This window comes from Falco naumanni, chromosome 1 (genome assembly GCF_017639655.2).
Source record: "Falco naumanni isolate bFalNau1 chromosome 1, bFalNau1.pat, whole genome shotgun sequence".
Lineage (NCBI taxonomy): Eukaryota > Metazoa > Chordata > Aves > Falconiformes > Falconidae > Falco > Falco naumanni.
The window spans coordinates 14,139,167-14,166,374 of NC_054054.1; the positions used below are offsets into that span (position 1 = coordinate 14,139,167).

Sequence of the window (27,208 nt, forward strand, 5' to 3'; positions counted from 1 at the left end):
CTAAGAATTTTAAGAGCAGAAAGCTTTTACTTTACAGCAGTACTAAGGAAAAATAATACTGCAACAAGCCAGCTCACTCAAGTGAGACTTTTGGACATTTTACTAGCAGAAGTACCTCACTTTGCACAAGACACAAATACTTACCATTAAAAGCAATTTAAGGCACCAATAAAATAACAAAGCAAAATGTTTTCTTAGATCAAGGAGGCAATGGAACGAGAATCCTTATTTTTTTCAGGCTGTGTAAAAATAAGTAATCTGCCTAGAAGCCCTTCTCCTTGACATGTGCTGAAAAATGGAAAGACACACCTCATCTATAGAACCATTGGCTGGAAGCATCTCCAATTTTCCAATTCAGTTATTCCAAAAAATCATTAATAGGCCGCTTTACTCATGAACAACATTAACATATATGTCTCAATGACATGGGCAACATCACACTTTCATTTTGCCACTTCCCACTATATGGTATGCACATCCTCTGATCAAGACAAGGCAGCAACTAAGCTCTTCTCCACCCCTCCCTTCCCAACTCTTTATCCCTCAGCATCTTCCTTAGAGAAGTTTGCTCTTATCTAGATAACACCCCTGTGGAGTAGCAGCCATTAGAAATGTTTTAACAAACATACAGTTTATAAACAGAGTGGAATGGATTTAAACAGTTCAACAATCTACCTTTCACAATCAAGACAGAGAGGTCACTCTCAGTACACCAGCGGAAGACATTTTTTTAAAAATGCTTACTTGAAAGCAAAGCCATCACTAAGCACACCCATACTCTGCTGCAACCTACTGAAGAGAAGATAGAGCATGATACATTGTGGTTCTTTCCTATTAAAGCTCCATAAAAATCCAGGCTCAAGGAAGCTTTTGCAGATTCCAAAGCAGTTTTCTTAAACTAAAATTTCTAATTCCACTATGTTAGTACACACAGGGCTGTTTAAACACACACCTGTAAGGACCTGTGAGAGACCAGATTGTCCTCAACAGATGCCAGCTTCAGCGTTTCTGTCAACATAAAAGCCAAATGTTTCGCTTTAACACCCAACCTAAGTATTACCTTCTAAAAACAAGCATTATTTCTTCTCTTGCTCCAGAGAACTCAAAGACTAAATAATCACTAGCCTTCACATAGCAACCCTTTTACAGATGTGAGGGCACTCATCAAATTTGCTTAGTTTCTTCTTCACTAGCGTGCCCATGCCTTTCAAGGTTCTCTCAAACCAAGTTTTATAAACCTCATATTCTTGCAGAGTCTAGAGATCTGCATACTATGATTAAAAAAATAGCCATACCACTTCAGCTAAGGCCCTTAGTTAGAGCAGAGCAATCACTTCCCTTGTCTTTAATCACATCTGTTAACATACCAAAATAACATTTGTCTACTTGAAAGGACATTACATTATTGATTAATATTTGATTTCCTATACACTGCAGCACTCAAGTACTTTTTGGGGATACGGTTTGCTGTTCAGTAATACCCTTACCACTACTCATGCCTTGGATTTTTCGTCCCTTTGTTCACTTCCTCCCTCAGTTCCCATTAACTAAGCTTAATTACACTGATTTCCAATCTGCTATCAATCTTCTCAAGATAATTTTGAGTTCTGACTCTGAGCTGTACAATCCTTGCAATCCTTCCAACTCCGCAACATATCTATTCCGTGTTCACCTTTACAGAAAACAATGAAAATACATTCAAAGCAGAACCCGCTAGAAAGACATTTAGTGACACTCCTGTTTAGAAGTGAACTATTTACAAGTCAGCTTCAAACAGGAATTTTTCAACCAGCTGTAGACGACCTCAAAAACATTATTTTTAGACGACATTTCAGTAGCTTGTTTTTAACAGTGACCCAGAGAATAGCAGAAACCCTGTAAAACTCAAGACAAACCCCTTATATTCCTTCCTCATTAACTGCATTGGTTATTGCAAAAACAAGTTTGATCCAGACTGTTCTTAACAGACAATGAACTAGTTTGGTTTGTTTGCACATTGTTTTTAATTGTCTTCTACTTACCAACAAATTCTCCTCCCAAGCCACCTCCCCAGAATTTTTCAGGGGATCAAAGCTCAGCTAGCTTTGCTTTTTTTTTTTTTTTTAAACTATTACTGACTGCATTGCCTTCATATTTCATTCAGTTTTAGCAATTACCTGGCTAAAACTTTTCTATCAAAACCAAACAAAGGTTGCACTGACCATTACAGCACTTTTGCAACATCCCTGATTTATAAGGCTGTTTTTCGTTCTTCTTAAGAGAAAGGGATTTCATACCTTTTTTTCAAACCTAAGGATTCTCTGATTTTCATCCTTACATTACTCATTTTCCCTCACAAGCTCTGATTTTCTTTGGATGGCCCCTTGTTGGTTTAAAGCTTTTAAAGATTTCAAGATATATCTGGAAACTAGTCTCTTACTATGCTTCCTAGGTTTTATCCAGGTGGAAGATTGAACAGTAACACTGAACATCGAAATTACTAAGATTTAATTAATATTTAACAATGATAGTGTGCGTTCAGTAGCAACCTATTTCAACAACTAGCTCACCTGTACATTTGATCTCTCATATTATTCTCTCAATACAATTTTAAATACCTATTACTTTTACTCTGCCTTCAGTATATTACTTTAAGCCTATTAGTGAAAATTACCTTAAGTCCTTCACTGTCACAAATATATTTCACTAAAAATAAGGTAATCAGAGCAACGGCACAAGAGAAGTACATTACCAGTTTTATACATATATCCCTAATCAATCTAAACGAATACATTTTTTACAAACATATTTTTGTACAAGCCCAGACTTCTAAAAGTACCTAGTAGGGATATAAGCTGTTCTGTAAGGGATGCAAGCACTTCTTTACAAGTGCTTATGCAAGTAAAAGCAGCCTTTGAAAAACACTGCAACCAGAGGATGAAGTCAGTTTAACAAACCAAGCTGCTTTCACTCAAGCTCCTTGGTAGCCTTCCCCCTACGACTTCTTTATAGGGCTTTCAATTGCGAATTTAAGTACCATTAATTAGCTTTACAACACTGTACTGTGGCCGCATCTCCCAAGCCTACAAAACACTTTAAGTACTGGAAATAAATCAACATCACCTACTCACGAAATACATCGGCTGTGCTTAATCACCAGATCACGCTCCCCTCTCACAGCTGGGGGGAGTCGCTGAGGGAGGCACCCGGAGGAGGTACCCGATTAAGCAGCCCCCAGCCGCCCACCCGAGCCAGCGGCGCTTCGCTTGTGCCCGGGCACGGCCACAGCTCCCGCGGCTGCCCTGACACCTGGAGGCGAGGCGCGGGAGAAGACGCACCCCTTCCACCTCACCCCCCGGCCCGGTCCCCGTCACCGGCTGAGGGCCGGCTACAAGCTACGGTCGCCAACGCCGTCCTCCATCTCCTCCCTCCCCACCCCGTCCCCCAGGTCGGTACGGAGCAACGTCCCCACCTGATCCTCGAAGCCGCTGCGGTGGGTGAGGGGGCGGCAGAGGGGCAGCAGGGCGGGCACCTCAGCGCGAGGGATCACCTCAGCGCGGGCAGGACCCGTCACCTTCACCAGGGCCCGCAGCCCGCCAAGGAGCTACCGGACTGGCCCCCGCCGCGCACGCGCAGAACCCCGCACGAGCCCCGTTTAAATGAGAACGACGGGGGCGGGGGAGGGGGGGATGAGTCCGCGCGAAGCCGGTGAGGAGTGGCGGAGCCCGCCGACCCCCGCGGGTTCCCCTCAGTGCGGAACCGGTGTGGCCCGTAGCGGCCCGCTGCCCCCGCAGGGAGCGCTGCGGGTTGAGGGTGGGCAGCCGAGACGCACCTCGCGCGTAACGCGCCTCTTCCCGCGGCGTCACCCGGACGCGGCGTCACCAACCGTCACATCCCCAGCGCGCGCGGGCTGATCCCGCCGCGCGGCGGGAGGCGCCGCTCTCTCTCCAAACGGGCCCCTTCTCTCTATGGTGAGCGTCCCTTCCCTCCCGTCTTCTCTATGGTGCGCGCCCAGGCCCCTCCCTGCGGGGGCGGCGGCCATCTTGGCCGGGTGGCAGCGGCGGGAGCACGTTGCGTGCCGGCCCGCGGGACAGGGGAGGCGGTTCCCCGCTGTGGCCCGGCCCGGGGTGCGGGGGCGCCTCGCTCTCTCCCCCGTCTCCCGGTAAGCGGTCTCCGGCGAGGCGGGTGGGGGGATGCCGGCGTTCTCGCACGGGAGGGAGGCGGGTAGGGAAGGGGCCCTTTTTCCCTGCCGGGAGCCGCCGCCGGCTTCCCGTGCTGCCGGCCCTGCCCCGCCGCCGGGCTCGGCCCCCCGCCGGGGCCTGGGGCTCCCCCCACACCCCGCGGGAGCGAGGCCGCGTGGCCGCCCCTCACCCGGGCGTCAGGGCCGGCTGCTCCCGGGCCGGCAGGCGGCAGCGCCGGGCTGCCCTGAAGCCGTTCCCCACGCCCAGGGGGAGCCGGGCCGCCCGCCGCGCTGCTCCGGGGCTCGCTGCCGGCGCGGGCAGAAGGATGGGCCCGCGGGGGGTGGGAGGCCGCCCCCGCCCGGGCCGGCACTCCCGCTCCGCACAGGCAGCTGGCCCTCGCGGCGGGCCGCCCCTCACCTGCTGGGCACCGCGTTTGTGGCGGCTGTCCGCGCCGTGTGCCGGGGCGAAGGGAGGCGTGCCCCGGGCATCGCCCCCGGCCCGGAGCCCGCCACGGCTGCTGGCGCGGCCGGGGCCGGGGGGGGCGGCTTTCTGCTGTGCAAGCAGGGGAGTACCTCTTCTGGAGAGGGGGCAAAGCCGTGTTTTGCCCTATTCTGGGGAAAGTTACTACCCGTGTGCCGGCTCGGGGGTGAAGTGATGCTTCTCGCAGCGTGCTGAGGTAACGGGTGAGGCTGCTTGGTACCGGGCGGGTGCGAAGGCCGGAGGCCCCGGCACACAATCCCCTGCCGGAGCGCGGCCGTGGCCCCTCGGGGTGCGCTCGGCTGGGTCATCTGCCGCTTTCCGGGGCCGCTTTCCACTTGTGATTTGTTTCTTTGCTCTGGTTTCCTGAGCAAGTGGGTCGTCAAATGTCTCTGCAGTTTTCGTGCTGATTTATGGGTTTATTCTCATGCGCTTTGCTTCATGTTAAAAGGAAATATTAAAGGTTGAGTGGTAATTAGCACTGTGCAGCACCAGCGAAACACACCCGCTCGTTATGCTGCGTCAGTATATTTGACCATATGCTTTTCACGTTAACGTATTTATTTTCATATTCATGTTGTGCCTTATGAGTAATATAATGAGTTAAATACAGTGAGGAGGTTCGGGGCTTGTTTAAACTTATTGGACGTTGCCTCAGTTTCTCAAACAACGTCAAAACCTTAAGTACAGCCTGGTTCTTAATTCTTAGTAGATTTTGTTTGTGCCCGTAGCATTTATGATTATTTCTGCTTTGGCTCTTAGAAGTTTAGTGATCTCCCATATCGCATATTTGAAAACCTGCCCTTTGTTTTTCATTTAAATTTTCTTTGGGTATTCTAGTTCTTGATTTTCTTGTTATGGAGTGACCCTATGTAGTCCGTTAGCAATGCACTGAGAGATAATTCTTGAGCTTAATGCTTTTCAGAGGAAAGTGGAAATGCTGCACATTCTCACTTCATTCCACAGCATTTACCTTTGAGGTCTGATGAAATGTAATTTAATAAAATGTTACCTGTTTTTCTGCAAGTTAACTAAGGTATGGCTCAGTTCTGAACTCGGATCTTGCCTTCACATCATTTAGTAGTTGAATTGTCTCTGGTTATGTTTCAGTCTTCGTTTACTTGTTTCTTTTAATGTTTCTTTATGTCTGAATAATTCAGTGCAATTACAGGTCCTTCATGGTCATAGTTGACTGGACTTAGTAAATTCTAATGTAACTCTAAAGCCTGTGAAAGTAATAAATGTTCTTAATGTAAGTACATTGCATTTGCTCTACAGATGGTATATTACTGTTTCCTTTTGTGATGGGTAGCAAGGTTGTCTTATGTGCCTTTTTTTTTTTCCTTCTGGTTTGTCACAGAGAGCAGCGGTTGTGTCAGCCTAAGAATGCTGACTTTAAATGCTTGTGACAACATGTTTTGTGTCTTATTTTTAGACATGTTTTAGTGTTTGTATTAAGTGTTATAATTGGACTTAATGGGCAGCTTTTGGCTTCAGTACTACTGTCAAGTTTTTTAGATTTTTTTTTTTATTTTGTTTTATTTGCTAGCAGTTCTTATTCCTTCTCATTCTTTCACCTGTGTCATCGGTCTGCTGTTGTGGAAAGATTTTCTCATGTCACTCCATCATAAGCCACTGATTCAAAAATAACAGTTTACTCTTGTAGTTAATAAAAAAATTAATGTTTTTTTACTTTGGTTTTTGTCCTGTTCTTCTTGATTTGGAAAGGAGAAATACAGCTTCTGAATACCAGTTTCTCTTGCCCTTAAACTGCTGACTACACTTAACAACTGCTATGCTGTATTGTATCATATGTATATTGTATGTGTTGCTGAGCTGTGTTCAGTGTATTGAGATTTCTGCTGTCTGCATCCTGAAGTCAGTAGATCCTGTTTGGTATGTTAAATGCCAGCAAAGTGACTGCATATAAATATGTAATTTGAGTCCCGTCTGGTTTTGGACAGTGTTTAATTTGCTTTAAACTGTCATTTCTAAGTAGAAATTTATTTTTCTTTCTTGTGGACAATTATCATCACAGACTTCAGGACAGTCCTGGAAATATTGCCGAAGTGACAGAAGTCACAAGTATTATTTTTTTTTCTGAAAATGGTTTAAGACCACTGGAGAGTTTTGGATAAACTTACATTTCCATCTTGTAGATGGGACCGGGGGGCATGAGTGTATGTCTCCATGCTGGTTCATTAGTTCTAGTCTCGTCCCCTCCCCACACTTTTGAGTGCTTAGAGTACTTGCTTCTGTGGCCCCTTCAAAACTCTTCACCACAAATGGGCTTTTTCCCTTATAAATAAGTTAGAAGAAAAAAAAAAAGAATCTTTGACTTGTTTTATTACTTACCAACCATGACTTGATTCAGCAATGGGTAGTAGTGTAGACTTCAGTCTAATTATCCCACTGAGACTAGGTGGAAAGCTTGCAGAGGTAGGTGGCAAAAACTAGTTGTTTCAAGCCATATTTGATTTGGTCTTTTAGAGCAACCCCCATCCCATTTTCCTGCTTTGATGCTTTAAACCAAACGCCAGGCTGGGAGGGTGGGTGGGTGGCCGAGGGGAGAGTTTGTCCCATCTGCTGCCGGCACTGCTCAGGCGGTAACCTCAAACCAGAGGTTTGGGAGGTTGGATAGCGGAGGTAAGCTCCTCAAGTGTGGCAGCTTTGTCTTTGTCTCGCTTTTGTAACTCATAGAAGTAGCATACATACCAGTTAGAGCTAAGATAAGAGGGAGAACCCTGTCTGAAAGAAAAGCAGTGTGGTCTGGCTGCTCATACTCAGCCACAAAGGCGTTGTTGGAGCAAGGGCGGACCCAGATTGGGCACTTGCCTTGGAAAACCAAAGGGAGAGCGAGTGATTCACCCCCAAATACTCTATGCACTGTGAACAGGACTTTTAAAAGCACAGGGATATATTCCCAAAGAATGTGTCTTTATTTGAAGCACTAACAAAATCCAGTATCTATCTCCTAGAAAGTTACCCTGACTCAAAGATCCTTGTAGTTTTTAAGGATAAGACTTCCAGTTTCTTGTTGTCTTATGTAAGAAAAATGTATTAAAGTGAGAATTGCAAACCCGTTATTCCATTCCTGTTGGTCTGGTCTATGGATGTAATTGCAATGTTCAGCCCTACTTTGTCAATCTGGTCTGATGGTACAGAACTGTAAAATCACTTTTAAAAATACTTTTTTTAAAAAAATCATTTACTTGAAAACATAAACTATGTTATTAGGACACTTGGGCTTAGGAAATGTTAAAAGATGAAAGAAAAAAAAATGTTACAAGTAAAAAGTGCCACAATAAGGTTGGTTGGCAGCATGACAAATAATTACATTCATTTATATCTGGTGAAGAATGTCTTTTAGACATTGATTTAAAAACTCTTTGGACGTTGAAAAGAGAAATAAGACTACCACTTTCAAAAGGAACTACTTAAAATATTCATAATTATGGTAATAATGGATTTAAAGATACAGTAACCTCTTCATTTCTGACCTTTGCTCCTTGTTGGATGCCAGTCTCTTCCTTTCCTTCATATTACAGTAGTATCTATAGGATTCCTTCTATCTAAAATTCACTGGTGTGTTTAGAGAAGAATGGAGTTTTAACGTGATAAATGTGCCGTGCACCTATTTTATTCTTGCTTCTTTCAGGGATTGGAAGTCACAGCCTTTCTTCATATAATAGCTGTATATAGTAAATAGTCTTTAAACCACTGCAGCATACTTTAGTTTGGTGTAGCAAAGATGAACTGGACATCCAGCAGGAAATGCTTTCTTTAACAAGAAATGTTGGAATCCTTTTCTTGGAAGGAAGCGCATGTGTGGGCCATGTGGAAACCTGAAGTATTTCAAGACTCCTTCCCAGTTACGTCTTTGAACTACTGATACATATTGCATTGAATTGCAATGTTTTTGAATTGGCATCATCTGTAGGGCTGCTATCACTTTATTTAGCAGTGCTGAACTGGAAATGCTTTGTACTTTGTTTATGGTCTTTCTTTAGACCTAAAAAAAAAATAAATAATCTGTTTGTCATTTGTAATCACTTGTAAACTTTGAGCGCCTCATAATTCAGTGGGCTTGTTCTTCTGCAGCGGAAGCAAGTAGAAAGAGTTGTCCTTAGGTGTGTGTTGCTCATAGGAAGTTAAAATCATTATTATTGTTATTCTCAGTACTTTGTGTAAATATAAATGCAATTTTAGAAACATTCCATCTTTTTTTTAAATCAAGAGTTAAATTTAAAATTGTTCATCCTTCCCTGCCTTCTGCTGCAATTGTTGACATAAATTCCCAGTACGGTCCAGTGCTTACCAATGGGCATTATAAATACCTAAGCAAGAGAAGAGACAGTTATGTAGAGGCATACAAGTAGTGATTTCACTTGAGTGCATTTATTTTTTATTTCAGGAATGTTTAGTCTAGTGCTCCAAGACCTTTCTGTTCTAAAAATAAAGTAATTTTATTAAGAATCTTGCTTGTTTTTATTGGGATATATTATAGTTATTGGTGCCATGTTAGGAAATGTAGAATGTAAGTGTAGTTATTCAAATACTAATAGAGCTTAAGATAAAAGAATGAAACGTCACGTATGTTGGTTCACGTTGCTTGGATTACTTTTCTATATGCAACTACAAATCTTCACTTTGAAAGCTAGCTTAAATTTTACAGTATTTTAATCATTTAATATAGAATATTGGCATACAGTTTGAAAAAATATTATGATCAGATTCTTGGAGTAATAGTTGCAGTCACAACTTGACTTGACCAGACACTGTAGCACGAACAAGGTTACTTTATACAAGGCAGCTTGTGAAACTGGAATTTGTATACATTCTTCTGTTCTTACTGTGACATGCTTTTCTTGGAAACAAATACATTCTCACATATAATCACAGTTTTTTTTACAGCAGAGAAACAGTAATGAAATGGAAAGCTGATGTTAAAGATATGTGCCGTTATTTACACATCGGCACCCTTACTACTTGTATCTGAGACTTTGCCCTGTTTGCCATCTTGCTTAAAAGAGAGGGAAAAATTGAATAATTTTTGCTTTTTTCATTTCTGAACTCTACTAGCAATAACTTCAGATACGTATGTTCTTCTCTGTGCTGTCAGTAATTATGGTATCTTTTGGAATTTTTTTTCCCTTAAGATCTGGAAGATTCCCACTACTCCTCAGAATTGGTGTTTAACACGAAATTGTGCATTATGGCAGACAAATTAACAAGAATTGCTATTGTCAACCATGACAAGTGTAAGCCAAAGAAATGCCGTCAGGAATGCAAGAAGAGTTGTCCTGTGGTTCGAATGGGTAAGAGATGTGATTTAACAAAGTATTTAAGAAGTTGGAGAATTTTTAAATAATGTTCTACTACAGGGGTCCTCAAACTTTTTAAACAGGGGGCCGGCATGCGGATGAAGTGGCAGGCAGCCATCTGTGGCTGCTTGGTTCCCCCCCAACCCCCGGCAGGGGGGGTCTGTAAATACTGGGGGCCAGATTGAGGACCCTGGGGGACCATATCCAGCCCACAGGCTGTAGTTTGAGGACTCCTTTTCTACTAGAAGGAACTAGGTTTTTATAATTGCTAGGGTTTTGTTTATCATTCATACTTCATTTCATAAAGCCTTTAAAGTATCACTGAAAGCATGAACAATTTGTAGTAATAATGCCACTCTTCAGTTCTTTGGATGATCTGAAGCTTCAGTGAACATAAATCAGTTACATGTTCCTCTGGAATTTAGTAGTACTGGCAAGAATTCTGATTCATCAGAAACGTTCTTGAATTAATCTCACTGTTTTTCACCAGGAAAACTCTGCATAGAAGTCACATCACAGAGCAAAATAGCGTGGATCTCAGAAACACTTTGTATTGGTTGTGGTATATGCATCAAGGTAAAAGTGAAGACTGCTCTTTTTAAAGTGATACAGTTTCCTTATTTTGCTGTTGTATTTATTAATGCATACTGTAGCTTCAAAAAGCAATTTTGTTTCCCTGAATAATCAGACATTGTTAATTATTACTGTTTATAGAAAGTAAAATACTGTGTCAGCTTGGTGAACCTGGTTGGGTTGCAGGGTGTGGGTTGTAACTTTTTGTTTGTGGCTTTTGTTAGGTTTTGTTTGTGGCTGTAGACACCTAGCAATAGAAGGATGTTTTTGTAAAAGAGCTAGAGAATATATGCAGCATGCCTTATCGGTATTGTAGACTGATAGTCTAAATCACTAACTATTTATTTGAAAAATGTGGTGTAGAACTTCTTTGGAAAGTTGATTGTCTAAATGCAAGGAAAGTAATCTGGTAAAAGTTCTTTTAAAAATATTTAAATCCACAGCTGGGGGCTGTGCAGAACATCGAATTTTGTTAATAAGTTGTTCATGTACACCAGTAATCTATAAATTTCTTTCGATTACAGAAATGTCCTTTTGGAGCCTTGTCAATTGTTAACTTACCTAGCAACCTGGAGAAAGAAACAACACACAGATACTGTGCCAATGCCTTCAAACTTCACAGGTATTTTATTTTTCAAATCAACATAAAAGAGACAAAACATTCAAATTTTTGATAGTCTAAACATAGTGCACATCAAGGAGACATAGTGCACATCAAGGAGTTCTTGGTTGTTACTTCAGTAGCTTCTTTTTGAATGTTAATTACCTTTTTCTTATTAAAAAGTCTTAAAATTCAATTAAACCTCAGTGTTCATTTTACAGAGCTCCTGTTTAAAGAACAGACTGCTCTTAAATCTTTCTGTGGTCTTCTACTTTTAAGGACTATTTATTTAATTTGAATTATATACTGGCAAGTGAACAAAGTAGGTGGAAATAATCAGAGAGTCTTAAAACAGGTTGTAACATTTACTTTACCACCAAGTGTTGGTGTCTGATGGCATTAATATAATCCAGAGTTATCGCTGTTGTGTACAGGTTGCCTATCCCTCGTCCAGGTGAAGTACTGGGATTGGTTGGAACCAATGGTATTGGAAAATCAACTGCCTTGAAAATTTTAGCAGGAAAACAGAAGCCAAATCTTGGAAAATACGATGTATGTATCAGCAATAAACTACAGTTGGTGTTATAGATAGTTGTATATTTCTTCACTGAATTTTCATTATTTGTGAATGCCATAGAATTTGTGAAGACATTGGTGCTTTCCCTATTAACAGCCGATGACGTATTCCACACAAAACAATAGTAGAAGGATGCTAACAAAGGCTTTTTTGCAAATTCTGTAGAACTTTCAAGAAAGATAAGGATTCTAATTATAATTGTAACTCATTAAAGATAAATATCAGAGGTAGGTTTCTCTCTGTAAGTCACACTTAAGGGTGGGGTTGTTTTTTATACCAGTCTTTTAAAATGTCAGGTTTTTTCCCCGGCACAATTTACCTGTTCCCCCTCAAGGGATTTATGTAGCTGAAGTTTTGGATTTTCTTCAAGTTCAACATTGTTTTTATCTGAACAGCTCTAGTGTCTGAACACTTATCACATGATCTCTTGGGCTTTTTTATCTTTGATTCTTTTGAAGATGATCTCTTACAAAATACGTTGTTATCATAAGTTATTGTTGAAGGTATTTCCCACTGTACATTTTAATACAGAGTTCTGAAAATATTCAGTTCTTTCATGTTGAGAGTTGCTTAGAAATTTTGATATATTTTTTCTAGGCATAAAAAAACTTGTAATCTGGTGGTCTTCAAGGGAGATCATAACCCATTTTCCTATGTATTTACACAAAGTTGAACTGTGCAGCCAGCAGGCAAAATAGCTTATAGAGTTTGTTTGCCCAGGACTACTCCAAAGAGGGAATATTATTAGAGAAAAGACTTAAATTGTAACTATTGTGACTCTTCTTATCAGACAGTATTTCAATTATCACCTTCTCACCTTCAAATTACATGGTGACAATTGAATTCTGATGCTTACTTTTGTCCTTCAATAAGGATTTGTAGGAACAAGTGTGTTCAAAATTTGTTCATCAGTTTCTTTAGCTGAAAGAGTAACATTTTCATAAATTACTCATTTCATGGCTGCCACTTAAAACTACAAATAATAATTTCCCAGCTACATTTTCCACTTCTTTTCAAGTTTGCTTTATATTATTTTGTGGACTTCTTGTTTCAGGTGGTAGTATTGCAGAAATAGCAAAACTTTTGACTTTCTGAATGTGTTCTTAATTGAATTACCATGCTTCCAAAATCAGACTTCCCTGTGAAGAGCCAAATCAATATGATCACAGAAACACATGGTATGAATCGAATCTTCCATGTTGCTTCTGCTCTAAAACTTATCAAGCATTTCCTCTGTGTATTTGCTTGGTTTGGAAATACGGCTGTGTCGCTCTGTTTCCTTGCTGCTTACCATCAAAACAATTAACTCTGCACCATTCAGAGTAGTACTCTGTGTACAACAAAACTGTACAAGTTGGGACTTTTTCTTGGCTGATTGCTCTGAAAAGTTCCCTTTTTGGTTTCGTTTGGTTTGTTATTTTTTTCCTGTCATTTTTCCTTTATCTTCTTCTGTTTCCTTGGAAGGAAGTTTGCTAGAAGCAGAGAAAGTGACCAGATTTTATTGAGTTGTTTGTGCAAGCTGATTTTATCAGTCCAACGATCTTCCTTTGGATTAGGTGGATCAGATCACTAATAAGTGCAGTTAAACTAATCCATGCTATCATTTTCTCCATGAAGTAGTTTCACTCGTAGCTTCTTAAGTGTCTTAAGGACAGTTTTGGATGTCCTAGGTGCAAATTTAAAATCCTTTTTCTTGAAGGAGCTAGTGACACCTGGAAAAAAAAATCTCATTCTACCCCTTCAGTTTGCAAGTTTACAATTTTTCCTCTATTTTTTTTTTTTAAATGGAAACTTTGCAGAGGTAACATAACAGTTTGGTAACTAAATAGATCAGAATTTTAAAAATTATTTTTATGATTTTTTTTTTTAGAACGGTATAAGTAAACACAGGCTTTCTTTTGTCACAGGATCCACCTGACTGGCAAGAAATTTTGACTTATTTCCGAGGATCTGAATTACAAAATTATTTTACCAAGATCCTGGAAGATGACCTGAAAGCTATCATTAAACCTCAGTACGTGGACCAGATCCCTAAAGCTGCAAAGGTAAGAAATTTCATGAGCTAAGAAGGCTGGGAGCTTCTCCTGGAATACTTCTCTTGTGTTTAAAGATTTTATTTAGCAACATAATTCAATGTCAAAAATCCACTACTGTCTGAAATTTACAATGTTGAAATACTGTTTTGGTGGGGTTTTTTGTTATTTATCATGCAGGGAACAGTGGGATCAATTCTGGATAGGAAGGATGAAACTAAGACACAAACTGTTGTATGTCAGCAACTTGGTAAGTGATTTTTGTGAAGTCAAACTTCAAAGCATGTAAGAAATTCATATATACTGAACAAAATAAAGTTACTACTAATGTGACAGTAGATTTAAATTACACCAGTTTAAAAAAAAATAGAGAAAAAAAGTAAAGGTACTTTTTAAAGCCTAGGGCTTGCTGTAAGCATATCTGAACTAATGTAAGTAATACTTTCAAGTGGCAAAGGCAAACTAATTGATACATGCTAGTTAACAGAATCTAATGCAGTTTTTGTGTCATGGTAGAAAGTGTTTATTTTTAAATCTGGAAAAATTCCAGTTACCATCTGCCGCTTTGCTTTTGCTTGCAACTCTGGCAAAATCTTTAGCATCCCCTCTTTTGGGAGCCATTGCATATAGAAAATACCGAAGTACAAAAAACTTTTTCTTCCCCCACAAAAAGCCCTGTATAGAACTAATTATAACGGGAGTAATACTGACTTCTGAGAGTAATGCAGTTAATAAGAACAATTTTTGCATAGTCTAGCCCCAGTAATTTTTTGTATTTATGTATATATATAACAGTAATGTTTTGAATTCAGTTGTTGTTAAATTTAGGTGTTAATGTAGGTGTTGCTAAATTAACAGGGTTCTTTTTGGTAGATCTGGGTGGTGAAGGTGGGGGCTGCATTGTACCACTAGGAAACATGGTCTTTGAGTCTCGCTTAACTTACCAGTGAAACAGTGTATACTTGAAATTTGCTGTTCATAAAGATGATGAGAAATTACAGGCTTAACCCCTTTGCTGTAACACCTGGGGGGGGGGGGGGGTTGGTTTTCCCAAAAATCAGAACTCTTCAGCCAGGTCTATTGAAACACTTTTAAAACTGGTATAATTTCCTTTTAAGGGCCAGAAATCTTTACCAAATATTTGGCGGAAAAACAAATAAAATGTACTCCTCCTGCATTATAAATAGCAGCCGTACCAATTAATCAGCTACTGCTGCAGAGAAGCTGTAACTTGCTGTGACGTACAAATAGCATGATGATGCTTCTATATAAACTGAACACTCACTTTACTACTTTCTGTTTTTTCCTCTGTGTAGGATGTCTGCTGTGATTATACATGTTTCTGTAGGTAATAAAAATATGAACTGTTGTGTTGGTTATAACATACCTAAAATTAACCACTTATTTGCAGACTTAACCCATCTGAAAGAAAGAAATGTTGAGGACCTTTCAGGAGGAGAACTTCAGAGATTTGCTTGTGCGGTTGTTTGCATTCAGAAGGCTGATATGTATGTTTAATTTACTTCTGTTACACACTGCTTCTAGTAATCTGTCTCAGAATATGGTCCTCTAATCTACATTTATTGTTAGAAATAACACTTGTTTGAAATAATTTTTAAAAAATAATTTTGAAAAATAAATATTTTTTTACCAACTCTGCAGCCAAGATCCACATTTACTCTATATATAAGCTCTGGATTTTTTATACTTTAATTCATCTGGCTGGAAATAGCTAATTTCAGAGGCCGGTGTTAAATTTCAGCATCAAAACTTCCTAACCTTTTCCCTAATCCCAAATAAACATATTCAGTTTGACAGTGTACCTCAGTTGCCTCGCTGAATAAGAAATGAACAGACGCTTCCCCACTTCTGACAACTTGTGTCCCTCTTCTCCTGTCTTGCAACCAGGAAATTACTGTGTAGTCCATGGTGTTTCCTGACTCCTTGGAACCAAGAAAGCAAGACCAGAAAAGTTGGAGGGGTTTGGGTTTTGGTTTCTATAAACGTCATGATTTTTTTTTCTGTTGTTTGGGTTGTGGGTTTTTTGTTTGGCTGAGGGTTTTTTGGTCGGTGCAGGTTTTGGTGGATTTTCTTGTTTGCTTTGTTATTTTGTTTTTCTCTTTTGGAAGATGTTCTTCTTTCAGTCTCCTTAAGCATTTTTGCACTTTTTAGTTCATGTTAATTTAAGCCGAATCAGAACTGAATGCATGGGATTCCTAATAGATTGCTGATTTCTCGTAATATTTGGTAACTGTCTGAGCTTTTGGCAAAATAATACTTAACTTGAATCTTTTAATAATTTCAAGTGACAGTCATCAGAGGTTCAGGACAGATGTCAGTATATAATTCTCATTCTTTGTCCCTTTTTCTCATTATAAATAATGATTATTTAATGTTTGAAATGTTAGTATTAGGTTGAAATAACTAAAAGCCTGCATTCACCAAGACTTAATTCTTTCTTTTGGGGCTAGCTTCATGTTTGATGAACCTTCTAGCTACCTGGATGTCAAGCAGCGCTTGAAGGCTGCCATTACTATTCGATCCCTAATAAACCCTGACAGGTAAGTGCAAACTTTAAATGTCTTGCTAGACTGTAATAATAGGTGACTGTTTACAGAGGGAGGAAACATCCAGTCACTCTCCCTAGAAATGCTGACTTCTCAGTATGGTAGAGTAATACATGTTTTAAATATTCTAAGTCCATAATATTCTATTCCTTTGCATTTTGGAAACTTATTTCCTATCATTTCTGTACTATTCCGGCATTTTGTAATAAGGATGTGAAAATACAGGTGGTTATTTTTCACCTGAATGTTGCTGTTCCATCCCCTTCTCACAAAGATTTTTTTTTTTTTCTTAAAATTTGGTAAGAATTTTTTTGCTCTAATCAGTCAATATCCTTCCACTTACTGTACATAAAAAAGCTGCCAATTTACACTGAAGATGGACTCTCAGCTTGTCATTCACGATGTCTGTTTATTGTACAGTTTAAAAAAAAAAAAGGCAGATCAGAGACTTGAATTCTGTTCTTATGTAGTGTAAAGCTAAGAAACCATATTAAATGAAAACCATGTTGATAACTTTTGATTATGCAAGTCTAGAGTAAGAAAAAAATGTGTCGTATTGAAGTATCAAAGCATCTCTCTGGCTCTATTTTTCAGGTACATTATTGTTGTAGAGCATGATCTAAGTGTGTTAGATTATCTCTCTGACTTTATCTGCTGCCTGTATGGTGTGCCAAGTGCTTACGGTGTCGTTACTATGCCTTTCAGCGTAAGAGAAGGTAATTCTTAAATCTGTCTCTTCTAAAATGTACCAAAAGAATTCTATGGAAGGAAAAAAGAAAAGGTGCTAAAATGCTAGTTGTCATGTGAACATGATGTCTTTTTACTGTTACAGTTCAGTAACTAAAAAAACACTTTTTTATTTTGTGCAAAATCTCTGGTTGCCGTGATCCTAAATTTATAACTCAGCCCAGAAGTCTTAATTGTGAAATGCCCTTTGCTTCTCACTATGGACATTATTTTTATACTTGCAGGTGTTTTGTAAATAGTGGAGTTTCACAAAAGACCCTATAAATAGTAGAGAAAGTATAGCAGAGATTTAGTACAGTACAGAGATATGTAGCGTTCGACTGAATTGACCACACTTGAAGCACCGAGAGTCAGTAATAACTGTTTTTGTGAGAATGGGTCCAACAGCAGTAGTTTCTTTAAACCCTACGCACTTTACTAATACTAGGATTTCAGGAAAAGCTTCTATAGCCTTGCTGTAATTTTAGTAAGATTTTTCTTCATTCAATTTGCATAATATACACACTTTCCATCAGGAGGTTTTGTTGCCTTTTTTAACTTGCCATTTCAAATCCAGTGTTCTCCTTATCTAATTGGAATTTACAGCCAAGAACTGAAATTCATCTTGTCTTGCTTTATTGTAGACTTCTTTTTAATTATATTTTCCCCCTCCTTCATAGGCATAAACATTTTCTTAGATGGCTATGTTCCAACAGAGAATCTAAGGTTTCGAGATGCATCTCTGGTATTTAAAGTGGCTGAGACAGCTAATGAAGAAGAGGTTAAAAAGATGTGTATGTACAAATATCCAGGAATGAAAAAAAAGATGGGAGAATTTGAACTATCCATAGTAGCTGGAGAATTCACGGATTCTGAAATTATGGTGATGCTGGGGGAAAATGGTAAGTGCAATTCTCGTTTGAAGCTGTTCCTACAGCCCTAAACGTTCTCCTAAAGCCCTTTTGCTGTCTGGGGGCCAGGCTTCAAAACCACTGGGTTTGAGCCTGGTTGAACTGCTGGTTTCCTAGTGAAGATACCCCCCCATGAGCTCGGTCTCTGAACAGTGGGAACTTGAAGTTATCGAATGTTCACGCCATTGTGTTTCTCTGTTACCTCATTTTAAGAACTTAAGATTGGCAGGGTGAGCCAACAGAGATGGACCTGGTGAGCTTAGCCAGATGTCTAGGCTGTTGTAGCTTTAGATGTCTCTTCCATTTGGAAAAACAAGTAATAATGAGTACTGCTTGCTGGAAGTGAGTACAGGAATTCTCAAAGCAGTCTAATTTTAAAATACATTCTTTATTAAGTCTTTTTTTGTATCAGCGGCTTAATTGTCAGAGGTCCAAGTTGCTGAAAAGTCTGAAGTAACATGTAACTTGCATTTTATTTTAGGAACTGGCAAAACTACGTTTATCCGGATGCTTGCAGGAAGACTTACACCTGATGAAGGAGGTAGTGCTTAAAAGCTTAGCTGAAACCCGTTTTAAAGATCCTGGAAAGGCTTTTGTTTTCATGATAAAATTTTATCTTCTTTTTAGGTGAGGTTCCAGTTTTAAATGTCAGCTACAAACCACAGAAGATCAGTCCTAAATCTACAGTACGTTCAAACCTTGTTTATTAAGTATTGTTTCCTACAAAAGGCATGTTCATAGTACACGGGTAGAATTTCTTTATGCCTGGAACAAAAAGCTCCACTAATTGTATTTCTTCTTGTTTTCCTGTGGCGTGGTACATGAAAGTGAGTGGCAGTGTTTTTCTTCCAATAGGGAAGTGTCCGGCAGCTGCTGCATGAGAAGATTAGAGATGCCTATACCCACCCCCAGTTTGTAACTGATGTAATGAAACCCCTTCAAATAGAAAACATCATCGACCAGGAGGTATTAATGGCCTGAGACAACATCCTAACTTTTCTTCTTTAATTCTCTACCTGTACCTGAACTAAATACGGCCTTATTCCTCCCACCCCGGCAGGTTCAGACATTGTCTGGTGGTGAGTTGCAGCGCGTTGCATTAGCTCTGTGTCTTGGTAAACCTGCAGATGTCTACCTAATTGACGAACCTTCGGCGTATTTGGACTCTGAACAACGTCTAATGGCTGCTAGAGTCATTAAACGGTAAAGTATACACGATGGGGAAAAATAACTGAAATTTTCAGTACTTTAACAAAAAGTTTACATTCAGCGCTCTTTTTATTTCTATTTCAGTTTCATTCTCCATGCTAAAAAAACAGCTTTTGTGGTAGAACATGATTTTATCATGGCTACGTATCTTGCCGATCGTGTGATTGTTTTTGATGGTATTCCTTCCAAGAATACACTTGCAAACAGGTAAGAGATTTGTTTGGATTAGTAAGCAAGATAAAGAAGGGCAATATAGAAAGAAATAAATTATCAGAAGCAGCAACAAAAATAAGGAAGTGCAGCGTCCCTGCCAATGGAAATTTAAGCCACATTTGAACTGATCCAAGAGTGTCCCAAGGGTTCTGGCTTTTGCTCTGAAGTGAGGACTGACCCACATGTGGAAGCTGCCTAGATGGAGTTGGAGCATAGTTGGAATGTAACCAAGCCCTCAAAAACAAGACCAGCTCCTGGCTTAAACTAACCTTATGCAGCTGTACACCAATGAAGTTACTATCAGAATAGAACAAATAAGTGGTATTGATTGAAAGGAATGAAAAAAGGACTAATTGTAAACTGTGCTTATGAAAATAACTTTCAGATGTATTAAAAGAAAGCAGTGTACTAACTGAACCTGCGTGCAAACCTTGTCACATGCAAGTCTGCACAGCAACATACAAGGTACATGATCTATGACCAGTGTAACTGCCACGTATTTAATGTGAGCCAAATGAAGTAAACAAGGCTGTCTAGCCACGTGTTACATGCTGCTAGCCTGGTTTTGATGGTAGTCTTCTAAGAACAAACTTATTTGAAGTCACAATCACTTAACATTTTCTCAGCATCAGTGTATGTTGTGATCTTTGTTTTACCCTGCTAATGGTGCAGCTCTCTTTTTCTTTAAATGTAAAGAACCAAGTGTTCCAGCACACATAGATAAAAAATAAAAAGCATGTAGAGTTAGCAGTCTGAAGCCTTGTAGCACCATGCCGAGATCGTGCTGAAAGATGAGAGTAGTAGTTACGACTTCTTGCCTGAGATGTAATTTCTCTGAAAGTGTAGCACATCCTGGTACATCAAACACAGCTCGCATTTGTGTTACTGCACCTGAGTGAGCTGTCTGTAATCTGCATTGTATAGAATTTCTGAAAACGTAGCTGGAATGTTCTTCTCTCTACAGTCCACAAACTCTTTTGGCTGGAATGAATAAGTTTTTATCTCAACTCGAAATCACTTTTAGAAGAGACCCCAACAATTACAGACCAAGAATAAACAAACTCAATTCCATCAAGGTAAGAGAGAAACACCTTTACCGTGACGAAGCCATGACTGTTCAATATAAAGCCAGGTTTTACAGTAAGCTACAGAACAAAAACTAACCTGGTAGTTTTGCTGTGCTGGAAAACAGTATGTGAAACGAGTAGTAAGAGAAGTAAAGTAGAAAGGAGTTTAGGTAAGTGCCTTGTATTTCAGCTATGTTCAAGTCTGCCAAAGGCTACTTCAACTAATACTGACATTCTTTCTCTTCCCAAGGATGTGGAACAAAAGAAGAGTGGAAACTACTTTTTCCTGGATGACTAAATACTGAATCGGAGCATCTTCGTAACTGGCATGTAGAAATGCATATTGGAACCTAAACATGTGTCGATGAGAAGGCTCAGTCAGGTTTTAGAACACTTAATCATTTGGAGCTTAAAATCTCTTGCTGCGTGTAACATCTGAGACCAGTAGCAGTGTAAATCCTAGTACAAGTAAAACTGCCACTTTCTATATTTTGGTGACACAGCCCTATTTTCAGTGTAATAATTTCAAAATAGACCACCTTGAAATTGTGCAAATGAGTCTCCTGCTTTTTCAAAATTTAAAGGAGGTTTTCACTTCAATATATCCTACTCATGTACCAAGTACTGACTGAACTTCCTCATTTTAAAAATCTTAAATGCCAAACAGCTTCAAAGAGGGAAGCCTACCAAGAATGTCAAGCTACAGAAGCAACTCCTGTTTTAAAAAGATTGAATCTCTCTGGATGAGGGTGTCATAAATAAATATCCTCCTAACTTACAGCTCTCTTGTGACATAACTCAAGAACTTTTGCGCTACTAATTCAGAAGTGTGTTTATTTATATCATGTAGTCATGTACACCTTTTTGCATACTATAGAAAAGAACACACAAAAGATGGAATACAAATAATAGAAAGATACACTTTTTAGTCATCTGTGCCTGTGCATCTTCTCAGACCTAGCTACAGAAGAAAAACCAATTAAAGTCATAGAAGAAAACACTAAAATCCTTTCAATCTTCTCTAACTTAAACCTCCACAGTAAAGAAAGGTTAATGGCTGTTTTTTCCAACTCATTCCCTCCAACCCATTCAATCATCTTTGAATAGAAAGATTAAGTTTTTCCAGGAATTACTTTTGCCTAAACCAAAAGCTTTAATCCTTACTGTAGACAAAAATGGAGGTAAATAAAAAAATTGCTTATCCATACAATGTAAGGTCCTTCAAGGAGACAGAGGGAAAAGTACCTGTACTTATTTAAGAGGTCACTTCCAAGTAAGTTGTGCAGACATGTAAAACCCCTTTCAGCTATGTATCTTAAAAGTAAGGAAGGGTATTTTCCATGCGACAGTGCTTGTCTTGCCTGCATTAGCATGCAAAAATCATTATAGTTTTGCTCTTTATTTACATTTTTGCCTGTTAAGTTACAGAAGGCAGTGGTTTGGTGTTTTATAACCTTGGTAGTATCGGGTGTTTATATATACACTCCCCTGTCTACCTGACAACAGAAGACCACCTCTGTTACCCCAGGAGAAGTACTCTCTGAAGTACAGGTGATGAATGCAGCCTTATACCACCCCCACCCTGTGTTTAGACAAAAAACTTCCAAAGACCAACTAAAACTTAAGTAACACATCCCTTTGGACTCGAGTTCTGCATCTTCTGTTAATCAGTCCTAATTATGGTAAGGAAAAGATGTTGTTTAGCAAATACCTGAAACCGTATACCTCAGTTCATTATATGCTAGATATTACATGTAGTCCCCTACTAACCACTGGGATCCTGCAACCTTGCCCCAGGTAAAGGGTTTGGCTAATCAATCGACAAGTCTTTAAGCAAAACCAGAGAAAACCATACTTAATCAGCAAAGGTGAAAAACAATACTAGATCTGCTCATTTCAGTCCTTAACTGCCCTTGAATAGCAAGGCAGAGTATAAGCTCAGCTTGAATACTTAGTTTTTAAAAGTAATTCTAAAACAGCACAGCTCTACCAGTTACTGCCATGCCTATGTTTTCCATTATTTCCCAAAAGTTTCTGTAGATGATGTACTGCCTTTGTTCTCACAACAAAGCTCATGATTAAATGCCTGCTCTAGTACCGAATGATTATTTCGGTGACGGCTGGACAGATTTGGGCTACAGCTAGAGTTATGGTTTAGAACCTCCCAAGATGCCAAGACCACAGTTTAAGGTCTTCATAAGTAGCAGACGTAAACAGAGGACCGCAATGGTATTGCCTATTAAATCCCTCTCTCCTTGCTTAGTTTTTCAGGTTGAGAACTAAAGATTGTCTCTTTCAAAACTGTGAATACTGAAAACTATTTCGATTTTAAAAAAAGCCACCCACAGTACAGCCCCTACCACTATTCTGAATATGAAGTAGAAATCCAGTTTACATCCCTGTTTAGTTAGCATCTTGCCTATCTATAGTTTATAGTTCCGCTGCTCTCTACAAATGGCTCTATCAAAACAAAACATGCATTTCATGTCACTGCAACGATTTCAAATACATAAATATAATAAAGAAAGTGAAAAGACAAACATTTATTTTAAGTAGGGTTTTATACATGGCATGCATCTGAAAAGAAATCACGTAACTCACTCAGGTTTCCTCAATCTCAGACATGAAAGAAAGTGTACCATCACCTATACTAGTATATACAGAGATATAAAAATATACACAACAGTTAATTTTACAGAGCAACAGAGCTGAGTGAATACTGTGCACACTGCACTCTCCAAGTTTGGACAGCCGAACGTCCAAACTGCAAAGGCAACAGGAACACTGCGGAGATCATTATCGGGGTCAGAAGAAACAGCATCAGAACTCTGACACAGTGTAAAAATATAAGGCAGAAGCCACTTTCTTCTGAATTGTAGGGAAGAGCAGAGCACACCGAGACTCTCCATCTTGCTTTTAAAAGTAGTTCCAGCAAGGAGTTGTACATGCAAAACAAACTTTGCATCAACAGTGCAACAACAAAAGAATACTGAACAGTAGCTCCATCATACAAACTTAAAAACACGTAACATGTACTTTATGCATCTCTCCTCACAAAATATCTAGGATTTGTCAGTGCATTAGTGTTAAAGTGGCATTAAAAAAACTTCTGCTATTATAACAGATGCAGAATTATTTTGGAAATGCATAGCATCTACATTTTTATTGTCTTTGTAATTCAGTTGGCATAGGCACCATTCTAGTCACACCAGTATTAAGAATTCTTGGTGGAAACAGCCATTCTTACCAATTTATACACAGCTATTCTTGACTGCTTGTCTTCTGATTTTGATTTCAACAAATAAATGCTTTTTAAAATTCAAAAATATACCCTATGAATATGAAAAGAACTATATACAACATACCTAAGACACAGGGTTAGCTGGCTGCCGTACGTGTAACACACTGAAGAGAAACATTCAAGTTTGACAGATTTTTTTTTTTTTTTTTTTGAGATGAAAGGCCTTTGGGTTGGAAGCATATCAAAGACAACAGTGCAGTAGGCTGAGAATTCCTTTAGCTCAGTTCAGAACTAAGGCATTGTATGATAAAATATACAGTTATATTTGGTGCAATGTTACTATCAATTTTAGAATCTAGAACACGTCAAATGCTATAATTTCTCACTCTAGTAAACATACATATCCATCCTCTAACACAAACCTTTGTGGGGAAAAAAATAATTCTCAAACACTAAACCTATTTTTTTTTTTTCTAATTTGACATTGAGGAAAAAACACTAAGCCAAACAATAATCCCCCCAAAAACATATGCTAGGAGTTCACATCCTCCTTGTCTTTACTCACCAGAAGTTAAAACATATCCTTGAACTTCACTAAAAACAAAGATTAAGATTTTTAAACTGCTACTTCCAATTACTTCTTGTATTTTAAAGTCTTCTATTATCCATTTTACGCTTGATGCCCTCTCTGATTATCTCCCAGTGCTGCCCTTCTCCTGTCATTCCTGTATGGCCTTCCTCTAAAGTTTCGCTGATACTGGTAGCCATCATCTCTGCTTCTGCTGGGGGGTCCTTTCCAGGCTTCCTCGGTTCTTTGGAACTGGTATCCTCCCCTGCTGGAATAACCCCACTCAAGTCTAGGCCTTCTGCCTCCATAAGTCTGGTTATAAAACTGTTTGGATCTACCGCTTCTCAGCATATCTGAAACTTCACTCTCATCTTCAGAGCTCTCTTCCCTCGTTCTCTGTGCCCTGCTTTCTGTCTGCAGATTGCCAGCACCCTTGGAATCTCTACCTTTATCAGTCTTCTCCTTACGACCGGGAATGCTATTTTTTAGTTCGTTTTTTGATGGTTCTGCCGACAGCGGCGGAATATTGGGCGCTGCTGTTTGCTGCCTCTCAGTCCCCTGCATCTGCAGAGAACGATTTTGCTGCCCAGCTGGTTTTTGCTTAGCAGGAGAAGCCGAAGGACAAGTTTGCTCCAGCTGAGGTGCCCTAGCCGAAGTTTCTTTTGGGGCGCTGCATTCACTGCTTCCACCTGCCACAGGGAATGGTACAGTGTTTGAGCTGCTGCTGCTGTGAGTCTTCTGAAGCTGTTCCACAGAGTTTACGACAGGAACAGGAGGGCTGCATTCTTTAGCCACATACATGCTTGCAGAGGTGCTAGCTGTTGCTTCTTTGTCCTCGGGTGAGATGACAACATTTGGTCTTGCTACTGAATTTTCAATGAAACCCTGAACGGGGTACCCATACCAAAAGTGAGGAAAGAAAGGAGATGCTATTGGAACAGCTCCTAGAAAGTGATTGTGTCCAAAGGGTGAATGTGGGAACATATTTTTCCCTCTCAGGGACTCCTCATAGTTTGCATGAAGCGCTTGCACTGCATTCTCTGGTTCTACACAGACCTGTCCTTGACTTTCTGACACATGAGCTGTCGGTATAATCAAGGGCAGTGATGGAGATCTACTATCAACCTGGGGGATTTGACCACTGGATCTGGCCTCGCTCTGAACAGGAAAGTGCCTGTTTGTTCGTGCAGTTTCATTTTCATTCTGCGTCGGCGGAGCCTCCTGGAACCAGGCGTTGTGCGGATACACAGGAAGGGACATGTTTGGGTACATTCTACAAGCAGCTAAGTAGGCCTGGTGCAGGGGGTACAAGTAAGAATGCGGTGCCCACATGGGACAACTGTATGCCTGCAAGATGAGGGGAGGGGGGGAGGGGAAAAAAAAGCAAAAAAACAAACACACACAACAGTGATTGGTCTTTTGACTGGTCAGACAGACATACAGGTCATTTACCATTTTGAAACGGTTACAGGAAGTAAAGGTCAATTTTATTTTTTTTTTACAGTGACTGCCCTCAGTTCTAAATAGCTAGGCCCCAGGATGATGCTCTCGTTTTGTTTTCCTTCCAAATGCAGTTGAAATGGGCAAGTTACTACCAGTAAGAAAACTAAATTACCTTAGTAACAATTTCTATATAAACACATGTTATTAAGTCAAGCTTAATCTACGCATTTGAAGAGACGCATTTCAAATTCATTTTCCAGAATCACAATTATTCATCAGCAATTTACTCTACTAGCTCACTTCTCAAAATTCTAATGGATAAACAATCCAAACAAGTCGCACCATGCACACATTTTCACCTCAAAAAACGCACACCAAACCAGAAGAAAAAAAGACAAAAAAAAAAGGGGGAAAAGAAAAAAAAATACTACACTGAGACCTGGAGTTAAGATTATTTCCCCAAGGACAATCTGTAAAGACTAAAATCCATGTGTACACACACAACCTACAGACCAGCTTTCTTAAAAGACCTTTCATAAAGCAGGGGGATAGGTTTCTTTAGAAAATACAACACACTTCCAGCTACTGGTGAGAGTCACGCAATGGACGCACAGCATTTTCCGCAGCAACCTTTTCTGTGCTGTTAGTGAACACAAGCTACGTTCACAATCCTGAAGTCCTGCCTCCATTCCCCTTTAACGCAACACCTTTCCTCTGCTTCCACAGTAGCTAACTAGCGCACAATGGCTTACAGTCACATTGCTCAGTTTATGAAGGCAGCCTTTGTGTTTGTACTATGGTACCTAGCAACTGGCCCAAGAGCAACATTGTAGGATGATTGCATAATACAAAGTGCCAAATATTATACCTATTTCAGGCCATACAGAACACCACGTAAGGCTGCGGGAGGCACAAGGTTGTCTTAAGAACACACTGATGTAGGTAGACAGCGGAGCCCAACAGCTGGCACAGTTGTACTAACGGTTCCTGGAGCAAACCCACCCTGGCACGCCCACCCCGTCTGCCTCTCACCAGGAACCAGTTGGTTCACCCTGCACGAGCAGCTGGAAAGGGTGTAACAGCACGACAGGACCCGGGACCAAGGCAGCGGACAGGGTAATGCAAAACGTAGTTCCCAGGTCTACCACGCTGCCTGGTCACCAGTGAGGAGCACAACTACTCCAACACGGTACTTGGACCAGTAGATGGTGCTGAAGCACCAAAGTGACAGACTACATCCCAAAAAATGCAAAGTACCATTTTCGGTACCATCTCCGTAAGGAGAGTCCCAAACGTATGTAGGCTGATTCTGAAATAACTGCTGTTTAAATATATTTCAGTGATGCTTATTTCTGGCTTATGGAATTTCTATTAAGCAAAGAGACTTGTATTAGGCACACAGTTATTAATCTAAGTTTACTTTGTAAGTTGTGCTGAACATTCCCTCTTTCCCATGCACAGACACCAAAGAAAATCATTACTTCTGGATTCGAAGTCATGTGGAATAAGCCTCAGAGC

The 27,208-nt window shown here is 40.0% G+C and overlaps 3 protein-coding genes across 15 annotated transcripts in view; 1 reads left to right on the forward strand and 2 right to left on the reverse strand.

Annotated features, from left to right (window-relative positions):
- ANAPC10 (anaphase promoting complex subunit 10) overlaps nt 1–9,784 on the reverse strand; it is a 44,902-nt gene extending 35,118 nt beyond the window's left edge. Inside the window, exon 1 of one of the 4 annotated variants that reach the window (XM_040582112.1) lies at nt 4,578–9,784. In XM_040582112.1, the coding sequence (XP_040438046.1) occupies nt 4,578–4,948 (371 nt within the window). In that variant the 5' untranslated portion in view covers nt 4,949–9,784. Of the gene's footprint in view, nt 1–3,451; nt 3,944–4,577 lie in introns of those variants that run through there. The other 3 variants (XM_040582147.1, XM_040582137.1, XM_040582130.1) reach the window with 3 other exon arrangements.
- ABCE1 (ATP binding cassette subfamily E member 1) lies at nt 3,994–21,218 on the forward strand. The gene is made up of 18 exons (XM_040582098.1): nt 3,994–4,141; nt 9,797–9,955; nt 10,452–10,537; nt 11,059–11,156; nt 11,570–11,687; nt 13,620–13,757; nt 13,926–13,995; nt 15,157–15,253; nt 16,217–16,306; nt 16,907–17,028; nt 17,719–17,940; nt 18,431–18,490; nt 18,577–18,635; nt 18,805–18,915; nt 19,010–19,152; nt 19,243–19,365; nt 20,336–20,447; nt 20,689–21,218. Exons 2-18 carry the CDS (start codon nt 9,853–9,855, stop codon nt 20,734–20,736), a joined length of 1,800 nt encoding a protein of 599 aa, XP_040438032.1. The 5' UTR covers nt 3,994–4,141; nt 9,797–9,852; the 3' UTR covers nt 20,737–21,218.
- Nucleotides 21,219–21,579: 361 nt separating this feature from the next.
- Nucleotides 21,580–27,208, reverse strand: part of OTUD4 (OTU deubiquitinase 4) — a 35,877-nt gene continuing 30,248 nt past the window's right edge. For 9 of the 10 annotated variants that reach the window (XM_040582006.1, XM_040582034.1, XM_040582025.1 and 6 more), the window contains one exon: nt 21,580–25,594. In XM_040582006.1, the coding sequence (XP_040437940.1) occupies nt 24,350–25,594 (1,245 nt within the window). In that variant the 3' untranslated portion in view covers nt 21,580–24,349. The remainder of the gene's footprint in view (nt 25,595–27,208) is intronic. The other variant, XR_005826045.1, reaches the window with a different exon arrangement.